General features: G+C 39.6%; 3 protein-coding genes across 3 annotated transcripts; 2 read left to right on the top strand and 1 right to left on the bottom strand.

The window, feature by feature from the left end:
• Window positions 1-954: 954 nt before the first annotated feature.
• On the top strand, window positions 955-9,483 carry cnn1b (calponin 1, basic, smooth muscle, b). Its single transcript, XM_058049841.2, has 7 exons — window positions 955-1,223; window positions 6,119-6,240; window positions 6,568-6,634; window positions 6,834-6,971; window positions 7,147-7,263; window positions 7,793-7,939; window positions 8,905-9,483. The coding sequence occupies exons 1-7, from the start codon at window positions 1,164-1,166 to the stop codon at window positions 9,148-9,150; spliced, it is 897 nt and encodes a 298-aa protein (XP_057905824.2). The 5' UTR covers window positions 955-1,163; the 3' UTR covers window positions 9,151-9,483.
• A 728-nt stretch (window positions 9,484-10,211) lies between these two features.
• elof1 (elongation factor 1) lies at window positions 10,212-12,878 on the bottom strand. The gene is made up of 4 exons (XM_058049844.2): window positions 12,713-12,878; window positions 11,838-11,958; window positions 11,691-11,761; window positions 10,212-11,594 (listed from the first exon to the last, which is right to left on the bottom strand). The coding sequence occupies exons 2-4, from the start codon at window positions 11,951-11,953 to the stop codon at window positions 11,530-11,532; spliced, it is 252 nt and encodes an 83-aa protein (XP_057905827.1). The 5' UTR covers window positions 11,954-11,958; window positions 12,713-12,878; the 3' UTR covers window positions 10,212-11,529.
• Window positions 12,879-13,123: 245 nt separating this feature from the next.
• On the top strand, window positions 13,124-15,650 carry tmem205 (transmembrane protein 205). Its single transcript, XM_058049842.2, has 4 exons — window positions 13,124-13,254; window positions 13,714-13,823; window positions 13,902-14,065; window positions 14,150-15,650. Exons 2-4 carry the CDS (start codon window positions 13,724-13,726, stop codon window positions 14,450-14,452), a joined length of 567 nt encoding a protein of 188 aa, XP_057905825.2. The 5' UTR covers window positions 13,124-13,254; window positions 13,714-13,723; the 3' UTR covers window positions 14,453-15,650.
• The last annotated feature ends 471 nt before the right edge of the window (window positions 15,651-16,121 follow it).

The following is a 16,121-nucleotide window of genomic DNA, read 5'->3' as shown; positions in this document are numbered from 1 at the left end:
AAATGCATGAACGGCGGCACGGCGGTGGAGTGGTTAGCGCGCAGACCTCACAGCTAGGAGACCAGGGTTCAATTCCACCATCTCTGTGTGGAGTTTGCATGTTCTCCCCGCGCATGCGTGGGTTTTCTCCGGGTACTACAGTTTCCTCCCACATTCCAGAAACATGCTAGGTTAATTGGCTGGCGACCAGTCCAGGGTGTACCCCAGGAGTCATATGCTCCAGCACCCCCCGCGACCCTTGTGAGGAAAAAGCGGTAGAAAATGAATGAATGAATGAAAATGCATGAGTGTACTCACACAACTTGCTATCTCGGAGATGTTTGTACACCTTAGGCCCCATCAGCACACACGGAAGCCATGAGGTGGAAGGAACTGCTAGCAGAAGGGACTGTGTGGCGAGTCACAGACCTGGGCAAAAATACAAAAATGAAATAACAGCAGCATAATGTTCTCAAGATGACAGCGGCCTCCATAATTTCTAAACGTCAGAAGTGTGGAACAACCGCACTTTTTCCAAAGTTAACCACCCAGCCAAATGGAGCAGCTCATGGAGAAGAGCCTTGATGAGAAAGGTGACCAAGAAATGCATGGCCCAAGCCAAAAACACATTGAGAACATTAAAAAAACAAGCTAACCACCAATGCCAATACATTTGATGTATAGGCTATTAATATAATATGTAGTACATTTGTGAAATGTGTCCACAAGTACATTCCTACAACCATTTTTGATATATTGATTAAAAGTGAGCGACAAATGACATAAATCAGTGACATAACTTCACCAAAGTGTATCTCTACACCAGCATCATCCCCTGCGAGTCCAGGAAGTGGAAAAAGTGACCGATTGGATCTAATACCGGAGCGATGACATCACTCTCTTCGATGAGTACGCTGCGTTGTGATTCGACGAAAGCCTCGGCCAATCAGAGGCCACGCAGATGGGAAGCGTTTTAAAACTCATTCTGAAAAGTGTCGGAAAGTTGCTTCCACACTTCACCGCCATTGTCCAAACGGGACGACTCCGAATATAAGAAGAGACCCACGGATTAGTTGGGGACTTCCCCGTGTGTTTCCCCTTCTCCCGGACTCAAAATTTTGACCCGTTCGTCCATTTTTAAAGCCCTTATCGTGCTTTCATTGTAAATAGACTCAGTAGCTAACATGTCACAGCATTTCAGGAGCGGCCCAGCCTTCGGACTTTCTGCCGAGGTCAAGAGTAAGGTAAGCTTGGGTGTATGACTATTATTTTTATGACTTTTTTTTTTTTACTTTTGAATTAACTTTAACATTTATGTGAACGTGTTTCCTCAAGTACTACCCAGGACTGAATGATAACATCTAATGGAAAGTGTACAAGTATGAATGAATATGGCACTGGAATTACATTCAAGCATCCTTGCCAAGAGTCAAAATGGCTCATATTGTCATTTCATGTTGCCCCGCTCATGCCTTCTGATTACATAATCCCATAAAAGAGGGGTGATTGTTTTGGAGCTGGAAGTATGGCCTCAGTAGCTGTTTGCCTGGGAAGGATCTGAGTATTGCATTGTGTTTTAATTGCACCATCTAACTGTGTTTTATTTATGAAACAGATATCCACTCATACTCTGTGGTCATTTGTCAAAGGGAGGCATAATGTTGGAGTTGAACGGTTATAAAAACCAAAAGTAGTTTATTCAATGCACCAAAAACCTCGTTTTGCAAAATTGAGTGCCCAACAAAGCATCCTACGCATTGCTTCCTCACTGTGCATTTCTTATTGAATGCGATTGCTAAATAATCCGCCAAAAAAGAAATGCAAGTGCCAGAAATGCGATAAAAAAGTGAGAAATACTATTGAATTTGATCCATGTCATCTAAAACTTCCATCCAATTCAACATTGTTTTCTCCATGTAAAGCTATGATTATTCTCCAAAAAATGTATTCTTGTTCACATTTTTGGGTGTCTGGAAAAGATTAATTGGTTTACATGATTTCCTATGGGAAAACATTGTCTTTAGGTTTTCATTGGACGTTTTGAAACAAATTAATACGGAAAACTACAGTAGTTGTAATAGAAAAGGATCCTGAATGACACTTATTACAGTGCAGATTATGTAGTTTCTTTACATTTTTGACACTTTTAACAAAAATGATCCACACTTAGGATGCTAGTGATTACGCTAAAAGTCACTAAAATCCTTTTATTTCATGACAAGTCATCAGAATGGCCCCATAGAATAGGGATATGAATAATTGTCAAAATGTAGCAACAATAAAAATTGCTACTATCTGTAACACAACTTGTGTTATAGGCTTTTGCCACATTCTTGTGTCATTTCCAGCCAGAAGATACCAATTATTAGTCAAAACATATGCACATTTAAGCTAATGATATGTATTTCTTGCCTAAATTAAGCATTTTCTGGCTTAAAATGGTTAAATTAACTAAAACACAAATATGAGGGATTCAAAAGACGTTGATGTAGTATTCTAGACTGGTTACTAGGTGTCAATAAATGTTACTGTAATGTTCGCTTCGACACACAGTCAAAAGAACAACAGGTTTTTATTGTTGCTTTGAATTATCAACATTACTTCCTGTCTACTTCTTGCTTTTTTACCCACATTTATATCAACACTCAAGAGAACAAGTGTTATTTATGTCCTAAATTACTTATTTTGCTTTATTATGTCTATTATGTTAAGTAGTTTGTGTGTCAGGGTGACTATAGGGGTGTTAGTTAAGATGTAGAGGTCTCTAATAATGTTTAAAAATTAATCTAGAAGGTTGTAAACAGTTTTTTCTATGCTCCTACAAAAATATTCCATTTACCAACTTCTAGTTGTGATAAATGAGGGATTACTGTTGTAAATTGGGGGTTGTAAAGAATATTTAAATAATTTTTATGTCCGGAATGTGATGATACATCAGTTTGCTTTGTCATCACTTTTAGTCGTCTGTTGTATGCTCACATTCAGTGTGCAGAAGGTGAGGTCAGCTATTCTCTTCATCATTTTCCTCATGCAGTAAGATGTGCACATCAGGAGGCCGACACGGTTTTCCTTTGTTGGTATTCATCTCTGGTTAGATCATAGATGCATTGCTGCCATGTTTGAGTTATTTGCCGTGTTGACAATAAGTCCTTCGCTGACAGTTAGATGGTACGTTCCAGTAGGGTGATGTCAGAGAGGAGCAGCAGAGATGCAGCCGGCAGACTGACAGGTCCATCAGTCATAAACTAATGGCCTTTTAAGGAGTGACCGGGGTCCTCGCGCAGAACTTGAGAAAGTGTGCTGGCTTTAAACAGTTTACATGTGAGTCAAGAATGACAAACACTGTCCCGACAGAACACAGCGGGACCCCCTATTTGTTGGGTCGATGGTGGAGAAGAAGTAGTGCAGCAGCTCACACAAGTCACAGGAAAAGCAATGGTGCAATGGTACAATGGTCCCTGGGGAGTTAATACAATCCAAACCAGTTGGTGCAGTGGCACCATGCAAAGGGGTCCCATGTGATTTTTCGCCTAGGGCCCCACAGATTCTAGAACCGCCTCTGGGGACAATGGGCACAACAGTATATCAACAACAGTACTTGTGCATGGTGCACAAAAAAAACCTGTGCAAAAAATGTATCTGCTTTTCCATTATGAAAGTTTTGGGTATGAGTGTCCCATCATGCCACCCGATGGAAGCCAGCATACCGTTGCCCCAGTGTTGAATGTACTTTATTGTATCTAGCACGCTGATGTTCCATGACAGACGTGTGACAACATCATCACCTTGAGTGAGCTCCACTGATGTCCATACTGCACTTGAGCCGCCTCAATTATTATTTGGTTTCAGTCTCATCTGTTTATGCAAATAAGCAGTTGCCTTGTGATTACATTACATTACATTATAATGGTAATTAGGATTCGTATAAATAGTAAAGGGTTATAATGGGGATGCTGTGTTAATGATGGCTAACTTGTACTACCTTAAAAATATGGTATTTGTGGGAAAATGTAGGGTTTTCCGTTAATGACAGTGTGGTTCACTGGGATGACGTCAGCATTTGTGTATTTTAATGGTGGGAATGTGAGTGTGAATGGTTGGTTGTGGTGCCCTGTGGTTGGCTGGTGATGCATTTAGGGACTGAGCAGGATAAGCAATATAGAAAATTGATCAATAGATTTAGTGTGGCCCCCTCATATATTAAGCATGTTTCCTAAATATGACCTTTTTTTAAATGTACATTTAATACAATTTGTACATATTTTTGGCCTCAATTAAGCAAAAACAGAAATATAAGGAATTCAGAAGACACATTCTGATATGATACTATGTAGTATTCCACACTAGTCACTATACAATAGCCACTGCCGAAAGAATCAAGGAATTATCCCAATACTGAATTTGTTATTTCTGTCTAATATGTCTTATTTTCTGTTATTATGTCTACTCTGTTCGGTAACACAAGTGTAAAGGCGACCATAGGGGTGTTGTTTTATGTCTTCAGGGCTCTAATAATGTTATACCTGCATTTACTAGGTTGTAAACAGGTTTTCTATGTGCTAACTATGAAATATTCTATTTATAAATAAGCAATCCTACTTCACAGGAGTTCACATATCAATTTACTGCAATAAATGAGGGACATTTGCTTTGAAATAGTGCGATTTGAATGCAATCTCATGCTTTATTGTAATGAATATGTTACTTGGCTATTTATTACCAACATTACTGCTCCATTTGTTCTTTCAGCATCTTTGTCTTATGTTTTATTTACTGCTTTTATTCTGTTTTATGAAATAATAATGTTAAACTGACCCACTTTCTGGTAATAAAACCAATTGTGGCTCCACCGGGAAATGCAACAATACAACTTAAGTACCTTGGCTGGAAGCAGGACCTGTCAGTGTCGGCCTGTTTTTTTCATGTGGAATGCTATTCACTGTAAAAGGGAATATTCTGGAAAAGCCAGAGTGAAGGAGAGGCAGTGAGAAATATGAGCTCAACCAATCGGCAAGGGAGAGCAGGTTAGTCAGGGGGAGGAGGGGTGGTGGTAGTGTGTCTGGGAAAGCTGTTTCTCCCAAGTTTGGTGTGATCAAGTGGTAGCTACACTATCCCCCCTGCTTGGAAATGTTGCTTGTGTTGGCTGCCCATCTCAGACAGACAGGAATTCTCTGTGACAGTCAGGAAAAGGGGACGAGGATATGATGATATGATAAATGAGTACACTGATGGTACATTATTTACATTGTTGTGGGTTGGGATGTAGTCATGTGTATCTGCAAATACAGTATCATTTTTATCATACACAGGAGTTTCAGCTAAAATGAAAGGAAAGGTATACAAAACTGTGATGACACCAGCAATGTTGTTTGGTCTAGAGACGGTGCCACTGAGGAAAAGACAGGAAGCGGAACTGGAGGTAGCAGAGAGGTGAATGCTGAGGTTCACATTGGGAGTGACCAGGATGGATAGGATCAGGGACAAGTACATCAGAGGGACATTACATGTTTAGAGACCTTGGAGATAAAATCAGAGAGGCCAGACTGAGATGGTTCGGGCATGTCCAGAGGGGAGATAATAATAATAATAATAATAATAATAATAATAATAATAATAATAATAATAAATTGTATTTGTATAGCACTTTTATTACCAGCAATGTTGTTTGGTCTAGAGACAGTGCCACTGAGGAAAGGACAGGAAGCGGAACTGGAGGTAGCAGAGATGCGGATGCTCAGGTTCACATTGGGAGTGACCAGGATGGATAGGATCAGGAACGAATACATCAAAGGGACATTATATGTTTAGAGACCTTGGAGATAAAATCAGAGAGGCCAGACTGAGATGGTTTGGGCATGTCCAGAGGAGAGATAATAATAATACATTTTATTTGTACAGTGCTTTTCAAATTACTCAAAGACGCTTTACAGAAAAATGGAGTTGAATAAAAGCAAGTAAACAGAGTAAAAGATACATTAAAATACACCATTCATTAATTTATACACAGCTAAAACACGGGTAAAAGCGGGGCACATATAGATAGTTAGATAGTGAATATATTGGTAGAAGGATGCTATGTTTATCTGCAACAAAAATATTTACTGTACTTGTACCCTTTTAACCTCTACTATCTCCTCAGCTGGCAGGGAAGTATGACCCACATATGGAGGAGGAGCTGAGGTTATGGATTCAGGATGTGACCAGCAAGAGGATTGGTGAGAACTTCATGGAGAGTCTGAAAGATGGAGTTATTCTATGCGAGTAAGTTTCACTGAAACACTGCAGTGTTTCATTTTACACACGTACATTATATCATCTAACGAGACGTACTACAAGACTTTTAATATAATGCTGAGTTTTGATTGACACTGCCATTTATTATTGTGGCTAGTGTTGGACTGGACTGCACAATATTGAGACCCGATCAACTTAAGTGTCACACAAAACTGAGCATTATTTTCTTTTAAAGGCAGACTTGATGATAGCGGTCTTGTTATGATGTTGGACTGTGAGCAGATGAACCTAACATGGCTGTCTGTGTCTGTCATTTACATTTCCCGCACCGTTTACACATCCCTCTCTTTGTAGACTCATCAATGTTCTTCAGCCGGGTTCCGTAAAAAAGATCAACCACTCCAGTCAAAACTGGCACCAGGTACTGCTCGACATCAACAAAAATCAATCAGCCGTTGCGCCTTGTGGAGCATAGTGATCGGGATAAGCATGCCATATACCGGAAAAGTTACCATAAACCTCAAATGTCTACACCACTCACTCACACACATGTATTATCAATATGAAAAGCATTGATCCATTTTACAGGCTCGTTCTCATCCGCTTTATCTCGTCCACAGTTGGAAAACATTGGAAATTTTGTCCGTGCAATCACAGAGTACGGCCTGAAGCCTCATGACATCTTTGAGGCCAACGATCTGTTTGAGAATGTCAACCACACTCAGGTCCAATCCTCGCTTATCGCTCTGGCGGGAATGGTGAGTTGCATATTGACGCATTAAAGCACAAAACCTTCATAAAAGTTTATTGCATGATTAATGCTTTAATGTTTATTGCACAGTTACTTGGTGCAGTGAGTGTGTTTTTTAAAACAAAACATGCATGCACATAATAATGCTGACAGTTTTCTTACTGTACTGTATTGTCTCTCAGGCAAAGTCGAAAGGTTTCCACTCGAAGTACGACATTGGAGTGAAATATGCTGAGAAACAACAGCGCCGCTTTGCTCCAGAGAAGCTCAGGGAGGGACGCAATATCATCGGCCTGCAGGTCAGAATCCTTCTACCGAATGTGGGATCGGTGTCTTCATCGATCAGTAAAACGCATTGTGTTGGACGTCTTAATATCTAATCCTGGTTTATTCATTCATTCCATGACAGTCCCACAACATCCATAGCCAGTTCTTTATGGTTTGCAGGTGGTGGGTCTATTGTAAGGGAAATAGAGTGGTCCCATGTTGTTCATTTGGGCTCTGTTCTCTCCATGGATGAAAGTGCAAACCCCTGGCACTGACCGACTAGTCCCTCCTATTGGCCTGAGTCCAGGTAGAGGCCCGAGTATCCCATTTTCGGGCAAAGTGCAATCCCTTCACATTACTTTCACATCAGACTCTGGGGGAGTAAATAGCCCCCAACAAAATAGCAATCACACAGGCACTCAAACCCCCCCACTACTTACTGGTGGTGATTCACAGAAGGATGTTTTAGAAGATCTTGAATTGATTGGTTTCTAGCAGTAAGTCATTTGGCGCAAAAAGCAATGGATAACACAAGTCTTCATTTTGCTTTTTCTTTTTTAGATGGGTACTAACAAGCTTGCCAGCCAAAAAGGTATGACTTCTTATGGCACAAGACGTCATCTCTATGACTCAAGGATGGGCATGGACAACCCGATGGACCAGTCCACCATAAGCTTACAGATGGGTACCAACAAAGGAGCCAACCAGGTGAGGAAATAACACATTGGAACCTTGGTTAGCATTTTTAATCCGTTCATAACCAAAACGTACACTAACCAAGTAAACATTTCCCATAAGAAATAATGTAAATCCAATTAATCTGGGTTACACACAAAGACATTTGTGGCGGCCACCAAAAATAAATGACCGTATGGAAGGGAGCCAATAACAGGGGTGTCCAAAATCCTAAAAATAACATTCATTCATTCATTCATTTCTACTGCTTATCCTCATGAGGGTCGCAGTGGGTGCTGGAGCCTATCCCAGCTGTCTTCAGACGTGAGGCGGGGTACACCCTGGACGGGTGGCCAGCCAATCACAGGGCACATATAGACAAACAACCATTCACACTCACATTCATACCTATGGACAATTTGGAGTCTCCAATTAACCTAGCATGTTTTTGGAATGTGGGAGGAAACCGGAGTACCCGGAGAAAACCCACGCATGCACGGGGAGAACATGCAAACCCCACACAGAGATGGCCGAGGGTGGAATTGAACTTGGGTTTCCTAGCTGTGAGGCCTTTGTGTTAACCACTCGTTCGTCGTGCAGCCCAAAAATAACATTTAACAAGAAAATTTAAAAAACAGCAGTAATTATAGAAAAATACAGTCAAAATATTGTATATCATTAATAATATCAGAAAAATTCACTGAATTGAAAATGTAATATTTTTTGCCATATTATGAGACACAAAACAAAATAAAAATGTCATTTTTGGGAAAATTAGGCTGAGGGAAACGTAATCTAGGAATCAAGTCAAAATAGTATGGAAATAAAGTTGTATTACAAGAAGAATGAAAAATATTTCAGAACAAAGTTGTGAAAGATTTGGAAAATTGAAAAAAAAATAGCAAAGTCCATACTAATAATAGTAATAATAATTTGTCACCTTTTATCACAAATCCAGGATGCAGTTTTACTGTCATCTTACTTTTATCTCCCTCCAGTCTGGAATGACAGCCCCAGGAACAAGGAGGCACATCTTCGACAAGAAGCTGGAGCTGGAGAACTGTGACACCACCACCATATCCCTGCAGATGGGCACCAACAAAGTGGCATCCCAGCAGGGCATGACTACCTACGGCCTCCCCCGGCAGGTCTACGACAACAAGTACTGCGCCAACCCTACCGAGGCCTACTACAACAACGGGAGTGAAGTGGAGTTTGATGGATACAACCAGTACTCTGACTAAAGAGAACCACAGGCGGCCTCAGACAACCCCCTTCTTTGCTTAACTCCAGACAACCAACCACGACTTGTCTTAATGATGAGCAAACCCCTCCCAACCCAGACTGTTATTTAAACACTGATTTGACATCAATGTCGTCTCCATTCCTGGCCTTTTTTCGAAATATTTCTACTCCTGGGAAATGTTTCCATGAGTAAAACAATAATAGTGTTTACTTTTAAATTTTCATGTTGTGGCCAACTTCTGTATTTTCTTTTTTTTCCTGACTTTAATCACTGCAAGAATGGTACCAGACACTCAGAGGTTGATATTTAATAGATATTTATGGATTATTTTCCACATTATAATATTCTTGTATTGTAATTAGACGTCCAGACAACTGAATTTGGCAGTTTCTGCCATGGAGAGGTTACCATGTTGGTGCTACTGAACCTTTAGGGAGTGGGATCCATGTCTACATTGCCGCTTGGCAGGGCCCTCCTTCTTGAAAAAGATTTATATTGACACCTAAAAATCACCTAATATAGTCAGAAGTCTAACATATTGATGCGGTTCGTGTGGAATGTTTCTTTGGCTGTTGAAGTATTATACAAATATAGAGAGGGGGGGCTAGACATGCCTGAAAGCTGATTTACTTATAGTCATCACAAATTCTTACACAGCAAAGAGGCTTGCTTTTATTATTTTATACAAAACAAAAAATGTCTCTTTTTTTTGGCTTTTTGTGAACTTCTCTCATCTTCAACGTTGTCGCTGTGCTCAGAATGCAAGAATACTTCACGCTAGTTTCTCTTTTATCCAGCTACTGTACTGTACTGTACTGTCGGACCACACCAAATTATCTTGAATATAATGTAGCGATTCACGCCGCAAGCTGTCATGGATGGAAAATGTTAAGTTGGCACTACAAGCTATGCACACGTCACCAAGTACACAATGTGTTAGATTTACAGTCCCTGTGCTAAAATGAGCAGATATCAAATGTGAATGCAGAAAAAGCAGCTTGGAGTAGAGCGCCACCTAGTGTTCGGAAAGCTTCCCACCAGGTAAACAAACCCCAGTCCAATCTTTTAACAGTCTTTTAATTGAAGAAAAGCAGTTTTTACAGCACATTTACTGATCTGTGATATCTACAATGGCAATACTTAATGGTAACATTTCACTTTTCAAGAGTTGGCTGTGTTTCGACAATGTACTTAAGTTCTTTCTTTTTCTATAATGGCTTTCACTAAACATGACATTTGTGCAATAAAAACACTTAAAAATACAACTGAGTTACTGTCGTGAAATTAAATTAGTGTTTTTGTTCCCTTTCATTTGCCACCAACGGTAGAATGTTAAAATACTTAAAATCAACACGATTGTACCAATGCAAGGTTGAAATCATCACAGTGTATAATACATTACATCCCAACAAATTACAAAAATTGGAGTAAGTGCCATAAAAATGTCTATTTATGACACACAATCATTTGTATGAAATGTACAGATACTTGCCATTCATGAATGATATAACAGAATAACAGTGCCAGCACACAACTATGGTGCGTTCAGTGAAGTCAAGCTTAAAAACAAACATGTAAAAACGGTGGCCTTTCTACCAGTGGTACATGTATACTGTACATTTTACCTGTATTGTGTATTTATAAAATATTTTTGGTGAATGAGGTGTTTTTTGCAGAGAAACAAATATATATATGTATATACATACAGTACATGTACATACATAGACCAAAATTGCAAGAATTTACATTTTGCACTGTTGGATGTGAATGCAACATGCAACATTGGATGCAGTAAGAAACGTCGTTAAAGATCCTGAGGGTTATGGAACAAAAAAAAGTCAAGTTTTAGACCCGCCAATCAAACGGGGATTTTAAGAAGAACAAAACATCTTCAAAGGCAGCATCTTCTACAACGCCACAAAATAGCCTGTTTGGAATTATTTGCACGAGAGATGAAGAAGATGCCAGCTGAGATGTTGTCCACACGGCACAGTGGATAGGTTCTTTTTCCTTCCTTCCTTGGAACAATGAAGTTTCAGGTTATCCAGGGGCGTCAAACGGCAGCTCGCTATATAGAGATATCCTTTTTTTTTTACCGTGCTGCCTGTTTTTGAACATGACTAAGTAATTTTGGTCTCACTCTATTTTTTCCTTTTAGAAGCGCCACTTAGAATCCAACTGTGCAAAATGTAAATTCTTGCCATTTTTCAACTGGTCTTAACATTTTTGATCAACAAATCAATTAATGCTGCATAATGATGTCATGGCAAGGATGCTATGTGGAATTCATGTCGCAAACTCTTAAGTGCTCATTATCCCGACTGAGGTACGGTAAAATAACAGTATGCATTACATATTTTAAAACCAACTGTCCTGATCAGTGATTGGCTGCTTCGCAGGCATCTATCCAGTCACTGTACACATCCACTGGCTCTGACAAATCTGTTGGGAAACTAAATTAAGGAACACTGGAATACACGATAGTGGTATAAGTACTGTATAATAACACAAAGTAACATTCACACCCCCAAAGGATACATGTTATAGGCGTCTGGAACTCCTCCAAGCAAACGCTGCAGGATATGATTCCTGTGTTTCGGGTTCGTTCCCTGGATACAAATGATATTTCCTGTTCATAGAGGGTGCATTTAATTGCATTTTCAATGTATTTTGTGGTCAACTTACATTTTCACGTCACATGACTTCTCGTGGTTACAAAACGGGCACGTGAACTGGGTGTCTAAGTTGCCCGTCATTTTCTTCTTAGGGGGAGGCTTTCTTTTGGATTTACGGCGCCCCATTTATCCTGCAGATAAATCACACAAAGCAATTATAACATTTAGCATTGTTTACAGTAATCCACTTGTTCAAATAGGTACGAGATAAGGGTGGTTCATCAAAAGTTTACTACTTCCAGCACCCAGCAGAAGTCATTTTGTCTTGTATAATATTTTAGCTATGCCACGAAAACTGCCAAATAATGTCCTTACTTTATTTCAAACTGCAACTTTAATAAAATACAAACATATTGTTACCAATAATACATCTTTTCAGCAATACTATCTTTATCAAGGCAGACTTTTTGATTCAACTCTCTACATGTTTCAATTAGCATTTCGGTACTATTTAATTGCCATCTTCATTCCGCTCTGTTTACAGAAAACCGGAACTGACGACGGTCACGAGGTAATATCGCGAGAACAAAGTATGGCAAACGTAAGAAATGTATTGTACTGTAGTTATACAGCATGTTGTTATATGTAGCGTTTTCTATAATATTGGTGAAATATATGTCTTATTTCAACATGATTTCAACATATTTTGCTTGAAATGTAAGTCCGAACGACTGAAAAAAAGTGACAACAACGGCGAGTAACCGCTCGAACGCCGCCGCTGTTAAATTCAAATGATAACAATGCACATTTAATACAGATTTAAAAGAGCAGACTATAGCGTGTCAAACATAGGTTTTACCACCCATCTACTAACAAGACCGTCAACTCGTGTGTGTGTTCGTGTTCATTGTTCACACAGTGAAATACGATGAGAAACAAACATACCTTCGAGGCTGATTTTCCTGTTCAGCAGTGTTTTCTCCGTGGACTTGGTATTTGTTTTGTATATTGTCTATGTCTAGAGAACTAGGAGGGAAAGAATTCTACGAGGCGTCCATCTTGATGCTGTAAATTGTGAACTGGAGCGCTAAGCGTGCGTGACGTCATTATACGTCCGAATTCTGGTGGTTTTGAATGCAGCATCGTAAAGCATATCAATGTGTTTGTGTTTTTTTTCTTGAATACATCTCTTGATATGGTGGAGCTTTATTAATCTTAATATGAAAAGTCAAACGTTGAATTATCAAGTTGAATTATCAGACATACACCACACAAAAAAATGTTGCGTTACATAACATCCAAATAGAAAGATAGGCTTGCTGGTGACGTAATCACATACATGCTTATTATTGGTCGGCGTCACTACAGTGGGCGGGAAAATGGACTCGATGAGGAAGTGACAGTGACTGCACTTCGGACTATCAGTAGTATATTTATTACTCGTATTACGAAGAAGTGCTGGACTCCAAATACCCTTGGAAATTTAGGTATGTCCTGCATTTTGTGCGATAAATAATGGTAATACATTTCTCTAACTAATGGAGTAATATTGGTCAAAGAACACTTAGCTTAAATGTTACTTATTTATCTATAGTATCTAATATATTATCTATTATCTATAGCATCCAATATAGAAATTATGTACGCTGTGAAGGTTCACTGTTAGCACGTACCCCATTTTTCCTCAACGCCTTTACTTTATTAATTATTGGCTTGCCTGTACACCCTAACGGTTACCCATCCTTATCTGTTCATGCACTCCAAGCAGGCTACAAATGAACACTATCTGTGTGCCGGCAAAGCTGACGATTTTCTTTTTACTGGTTTCTTCTATAAATAAACCTAAAGTCCTTATTACACACCCTTGGCAGTTACCTTGCAACTTCACTAACTTCATTACATTATACACTTCAATTTGATATATCACATCCTGTGTGTGCTGCCAGGAGTGTCACCATGGCAACACAGGGTGAGCCTTCAGACTTGGTGAAAGTGTTACACCTCTTGGTGCTGTCCTTCTCCTGGGGTATGCAGATTTGGGTCTCCTTCATTGCAGGTAAGAGGGAGACAGGTTCACCCACCATGAATATTCTGTCCTATCCTGATACTTATTTATTTTACTTATTTATTGCAGGTTTTGCTTTAGTGTGGAAGGTCAGTCGGCACACCTTTGGTCTCGTGCAGAGTAAACTCATCCCTGTTTATTTCTATTGTCTGCTGGGTAGCCATTTTGTCAGTCTGGCTATTTATGCTGTGTATCATCCAAGAGAGCTGTTGGACACACATGAAACCGTGCAGGTAATGTTTCACACCAGGAACACTACTGTCTTAGAGTTACTGTAATTTGCTCACAAATGGTCGTCACCTTCTCCTCTTTTGCAGTTGGTTCTATATTTTGTGGCGCTGACCATGGCGGGTGTAAACGCCCAGTGGTTTGGCCCGGCAGCCTCTCAAGTCATGTTGCAGATGTGGGAGGTGGAGAAGGAACACGGTCTTGGTAACCAGGTCGGCATGAGCAGTCAGAAGGAAGGTTACGCCAAACTGAAAGAGCAGGACCCCAAGTACAGAGCCTACAAGAGAACGTTCGGTCGCTACCATGGTTTGTCCAGCCTCTGCAACCTCATCGGAGTCATCTGCACCACAACTAATCTCATCTACACGGCATTGAATCTATCTACCATTTAGGCCTTTTGGTGTGTATAGTTTAAGACAAACCAGTAGATTTGCTTTAAAAAAACCAACAACATAAACACCAACCAAAATATAATCTCTATGTCTTTGCAATATCCATGTATGGACACTAGGGGGCGATATATGACCACTTTTACACACAAATACTTGCTCAAACAATTCATTTTTTGTTTAAAGGGGCCTTATTATGCTAATTTGATTTGTGGACTCCTATAGAGCAGCTTACACACTTCCAAATACGCACACCTCATTATCTGAAACTTTGCATCATTGAACACGAAAATACAACATTCCAACTATATTTATAGGTCATAATTACATGTTCAAGCTGTTAATCATTTGTACAAACTTTGTACAATAGTTAGACATCCATGATGTTTATGATCAATGCCTCTATTTGGGTTAGTAAGGGTTCCCTTCATTTTCCACTGACTTCTATCAGATGATGCATATCACATTTTCATAGCAGCAAACTGCAAAACAGCAAAAGCGTTTATGTTTATATGACGTCACCACTAATGGGTTATAATGGAGTCCGTTTAATGGATAAAGTAGAGCCTCCAAGTCCATTGGTTGCATTTCCATCAAAGTAAATTGCAATTACAAATAATTGTCATATATAATCTCTGTCTGTGATCTTTATTCTTAGTGTTATGGCTCTACAACTAATACATTTTGATACCTATGTATATTATGGAGTGTGTTTGGAAAGAAGGACAGATGACAAGCATATTGTGCTTCCCAGGAAATGTGCTGTCAGGTGTCACATTGTTGTTTGTGTGTGTGTGTTGCGGTGTGGAAATAAACATTGTTCAACCTAAGAACAAGTTTATCAAGTAATTAAACCATTATAGGAGGAGCGGGTGATGTATTCAGATCAGATCTACAGCCCCACATGAGGAACAAAACACAACAGGTGGGCCTCGGGAGAGTTATTGTATATTGATCAAAAAATATTCCACTGTGGGTGTGCAAACATGAGGAAGTACAGAAAAAAAATGTTTTCGCAACATCATCCTCATTCCTGAAACACACAATGAATGACTTGAAAGACAAAGATTCACCCCAGCAAAGGCAAGCAAGAACAGAATGTAATGTGTAAGAGTTGCATGAAGATATCATTAATATCCATGAGTAAATGTCAAACCCGACTGCAAGCTTGACGTTGACGTTATGCCCCAATTTTGGATCAAAAATTCTCAGATATGATTCGATTCCAGACCCCTTTTCTTCAGTCGCCATTGTTCACAAGTTTAAGCCCCAAATATGCCTCACAATTGTATTAAACGCATTTTAAACCCAACACTTGATGAGAAAACATTATCGGTGCACCATAAATACATAAACATGCAAACACAAATCCGGTAGCCGAGCCGTAGATACTCGGATTAGCACCTGAGAGTCACTGAAACGCGATTCTTCATCAAGCACCCAGGATGCAGCTTGGGTAGGAAGGGAAGGGAAAACCTGGGGAGTTTGTTTTTTTTAGCTAGCGGTAGCAGGTGAGTAAGTGAACGAGTTAACACTCTTGCGTACCGAAAGAGTAAAAGTCGTGAGTTATGACCAGTTCGTTAATAACTCGCACATAGTACATGTTAGTGACGGGAAACTCGGTTACTTTTTTTTTTTACCTTTCTCATCTCTTTGAAATAAATCGGGTACT

The sequence above is a fragment of the Doryrhamphus excisus genome, linkage group LG16, assembly GCF_037039965.1.
Source record: "Doryrhamphus excisus strain RoL-2023G ecotype Guam linkage group LG16, RoL_Dexc_Guam_v1.1, whole genome shotgun sequence".
In the NCBI taxonomy this organism is placed as follows: Eukaryota; Metazoa; Chordata; class Actinopteri; order Syngnathiformes; family Syngnathidae; genus Doryrhamphus; species Doryrhamphus excisus.
Note: the sequence above shows the minus strand (reverse complement) of the source record. Positions and strands in the feature narration are given on the sequence as shown.